We start from the raw sequence: 3,906 nt of genomic DNA on the forward strand, positions 1-3,906 counted from the left end.
CGCTTAAGCCCAGGAGTTGGAGGTTGCTGTGAGCTATGATGCCATTGCACTCTACCCAGGGCAACAGCTTGAGGCTCTGTCTCAAAAAAAAAAAAAAAAAGAAAAGAAAAAAGAAGAAAAACCTGTCAGTTTTCAAGAGTCCTCTGCTACTTACCACTCTCCTAGAAAATACCACTTATTTTTAGAAATAGCAAATTGAGTAAATAATTTTCATTAAAATGCACTCTTTAAAAATAAAAAAATAAAATGCACTCTTTTCCAGGTCACAGAAAAGAGAATATTTTTTACAAATAAAATACATGTTTTAAATCCCCCCAAACAAACTGTGAATCATAGCCCTTCGTATTCAAATTAGACTCAGAAAAACAAGCCTTTTTAGACCACCAACAATAAGAGCCAGGGGGTGATGGGGGATGGGGAAGAAAAGAAAGGGCAAGGAAGAAAGACAGAGAAGGCGGCCAGATCACAAAGACCACAAAACTTAGCTGTTTATTAGATTGCAAGCAAGTCTGTCCTCTCTCTACTTGCTCTTTCTTCTCTTCTTCCCTACAAATACTCCCAAAACACATACAGAAAGAGAAAATTAGAAGCTAGATTGGGTCAAACATGAAGAACAGGAAGAGAATATTAAATAGCCAGCTTTAAAAGGCTCTTTTTCAGTTTGAACAAAAGTAAAATGTTCTCAAAAGCAAAACGGAAAACAGAGCTTCCACCCAGACTGTGCAACTTAATGAGAGGAGGTTAGTGCTGATAAACCCATTGTGAATCTACACAAAGTGACATTTTTCAGGCAAAGAAATCAATCAGTTGCGATTGGATGATTTAGAGCCCAGGAATCATTTGGTTCAAACCAATGGGGAGCTGAGGGAATGGAAGGCTGGGGAATAGGGTGGAAGGGTGACTGAGGTGAAGAAAGGGGCTTTAATTTTTATGTCCACCATCCTCTGACCTCATTCCCCTCCCTGCCCATTTAGCCCACATCCTCAATCCACACTATCTGTCATGCCAGCAGACATTTCACCAGACCCAGCCAGATTCACTTTGTTCTCTTTTTCCCCCTCGCTCCATGCAATCTCACACCACAAGGGAATTAAGCTTTCCCCAGGCAGTCACAGACTCTAGCAATAAAAGCTGCCTAATGCTCCTGCCGGTAATCTGTCACTTTGGTTTCTTCCTTGCTGTCTGCTTGTTCCCAATGGAGGCAAAATTTAGAAACATACCATCACGTGGGGGCTCTTCACACGGCAACGAAAGAGAGCTCTGGGTTGCAGTGACCTCAATTTCCTTCTCTGCCAGAGTTGTCCACCCTGGCTTTTTCTCTCCTCCCTGACAGACTTGGATGCAGGAATCAATTCTTGCTTCACTAATATCTTCCTGTCCTTTTTCCTTACTGCTTCCTTCAGGAATTTGCTCTAGCTTACTAAGGAGAGCAGTGCCGAGTTCCTTCTTACCAGAGCTGCTGCTGCTGTTACTAAAATGGGTGAATTCTTCTCTCTTCTCAACCACAGGTTCCTCACAAATCAAAGGAGGTATCTCTTTAGTAGGCAAGATGGGCAGCTCCCCAGGGCTCAATTTGCAGATAGCTGACTGTTCCTCAGCCACTGTCATGGAGCGCCTGATGCCAGGAGTACCCAGGTTCCTGGGCATGGGACTAGGCACTGGGCCACTGGTGGGAGGCAGAAGGCCAGAAGCAAGCTCTTCTCGGGCAGGGAGCTCAGGATACTTATCTGCGAGGTTGACAGCTGGTGGAACAGAGAGGTGAGAGCATTCAGACAGGGCTCGGCGCATGGCCTTTTTCTGCTGTGGGGCTTGGTCAAGCACAGCACTCTCTTCGGTAGAACTCAATTTCTCCAAATCCTTATCGTGGCCTCTGATGTGAGAGCCTGCATTCAAATACTCCTGGGTGAACTCCACCATAGTGATTGGTGGAATGCCAGTGGGTGAATGCTCAATAACGGGGGTCGGGTGGGCTACAGTCGCTAGTAGTGGAGACTCACATTTAAACTGCCCAGAGTTATCAGTCACTATACCTATCACAGGGCAGCCAGGGGTGATGCCATTCTCCTTCTCTCCTATAGTGGCTTCCCATGGGCTCTGAAGGTCTTCAGCCACTGGATGAAAGTTGGGGTTCCAAACACTGGTTTCCTGCTCTTTAACGTACCAGGTGGGGGTATCAGCAGCTCCAGGGAAATCCAGATGTGGCTGGCTCTTGTTCTCCAGTCCATTCTTCCCTACCAACTTCCCCTGAAAGGTGTCTGGCCCCTCTATGAGTCCCAGATGGAACTCAGCAGTCTTCTGGTGAACTGAGTTCCCCTCCAAGGGGTGGCAGGTTTCTGAAATCACATACCTGCTCTCAAGGTGACCCGAGGTTGCCTGATACTCCTTGTCTTGCACTTCAATGCTGCACTCTTTGTCTAGCTTCCCCTCAAAAAAGCAGAGCTTACTCGGCTCCAGGAAGCTGGCATTCTTCACAAGCCCGTCTTTCAGCTTCCCGTCCATGCTGACATTCAGCCCGATTTCATTCAGTTTGCCCTCTGTCCTCTGCCACTCAAATCCAGCTTGACTGATTTCTTTCGCGGAGTCCATTCGGCACTCTGCAGGCTTGCCCTTACCAAGCTGGCTGTGCGCGGCAGTGAGAGAGGCTGGCTGCTTGTCTGAGAGCGACATCGTCTCTTCCACTCCTCTCCCCCCCTCTCGCTCCTGGAGCTCTAATACCACCTACGATCGCACAGAGCTGACGGTGACATCACACCAACTCCACAGTATTCATGACAAAACCCATCTCTCCCCCAATCCTCTTCACTTATTCAAGCAGTTAGGTGGTAAATGTATTTAATCAATGTGAAATAAAGAAAGGAAGAAAGAATGAAAGAGAAAGGAAGGAAAGAAACTGCTTTCAGCACAACCAAATGCTACTGTTAATCTGAAAATGTAATTTCCTGTTAACTAGCACTCTGTTTATATCTGCAATTTAAAACCTGGTATAGTGCCAATCTGGGTACTTAGGATAGTAATTAATCCAGCTTTCATTGATACAGATACATATTATACCCACACATTCAATTATCTGATACTATGCCCACCCCTTCACATTCACCTACTCAAAAAACTGTCTTAAAAATAAGTAAGACTCTTGCCAATTCCCAGCTGTACCTCCTGAAGAACACTGAATCCAGGAAATTGCTTGAATTTTCACTTAAAAAAAAATTTTTAATGTAGTATCAAAATTGCTAACATTAATTTCTCAGAGGGAGAGTGGGTTTGCTGTCATAGCAATTGATCAAACTCACTTAAAAACTGACTTGAATGGGGTCCTGAAAACCCAGTGAGAGCTCTGTATATGTTTCTGCATTGTGAAGGAGTTTAATAAAGGGTTCAGTTGAAGACTTTGATGATCAGGGCTTTGGGGACATGTATTCCAATTGTAAGATAGCTGTGTGACAACATATCCCTTGTGCTTTTATTTCTGTCCCTGCTATGCCTTGGTTCCTTGGATGAGCTGGGTTGTTTCCTCTTGCATCAGCCCTGCTCTTTCCAGTCTACTGATCTCTTAGGTACCATATGAACATACCCAGGGCAGTTTGTTTTCATTTGACCTCTAGAATTAGGGACTCTGACAACATGTGGCTTGGAGTTTTTCTTTTCTTTTCTTTTCTTTTTTTTTTTTGAGACAGAGGCTCAAGCTGTTGCCCTGGGTAGAGTGCCGTGGCATCACTGGTCACAGCAACCTCAAACTCTTAGGCTTAAGTGATCCTCTTGCCTCAGCCTCCCAAATAGCTGGGGCTACAGGTGCCCGCCACAATGCCCAGCTACTTTTTGGTTGCAGTTGTCATTGTTGTTTGGCGGCCCAGGCTGGATTCGAACCTACCAGCTCCAGAGTATGTGGCTGGTGCCCTAGCTACTGAG

At 45.4% G+C, this 3,906-nt stretch overlaps 1 protein-coding gene across 1 annotated transcript; it reads right to left on the reverse strand.

Moving 5' to 3' along the window:
- Positions 1-463: 463 nt before the first annotated feature.
- On the reverse strand, positions 464-3,181 carry LOC100941512. The gene has a single exon (XM_023519563.1). The coding sequence runs from the start codon at positions 2,665-2,667 to the stop codon at positions 1,159-1,161; it is 1,509 nt and encodes a 502-aa protein (XP_023375331.1). The 5' UTR covers positions 2,668-3,181; the 3' UTR covers positions 464-1,158.
- Positions 3,182-3,906: the final 725 nt, after the last annotated feature.

The sequence above is a fragment of the Otolemur garnettii genome, unplaced genomic scaffold, assembly GCF_000181295.1.
Source record: "Otolemur garnettii isolate 467f Iridium unplaced genomic scaffold, OtoGar3 scaffold00179, whole genome shotgun sequence".
Taxonomy (NCBI): Eukaryota; Metazoa; Chordata; class Mammalia; order Primates; family Galagidae; genus Otolemur; species Otolemur garnettii.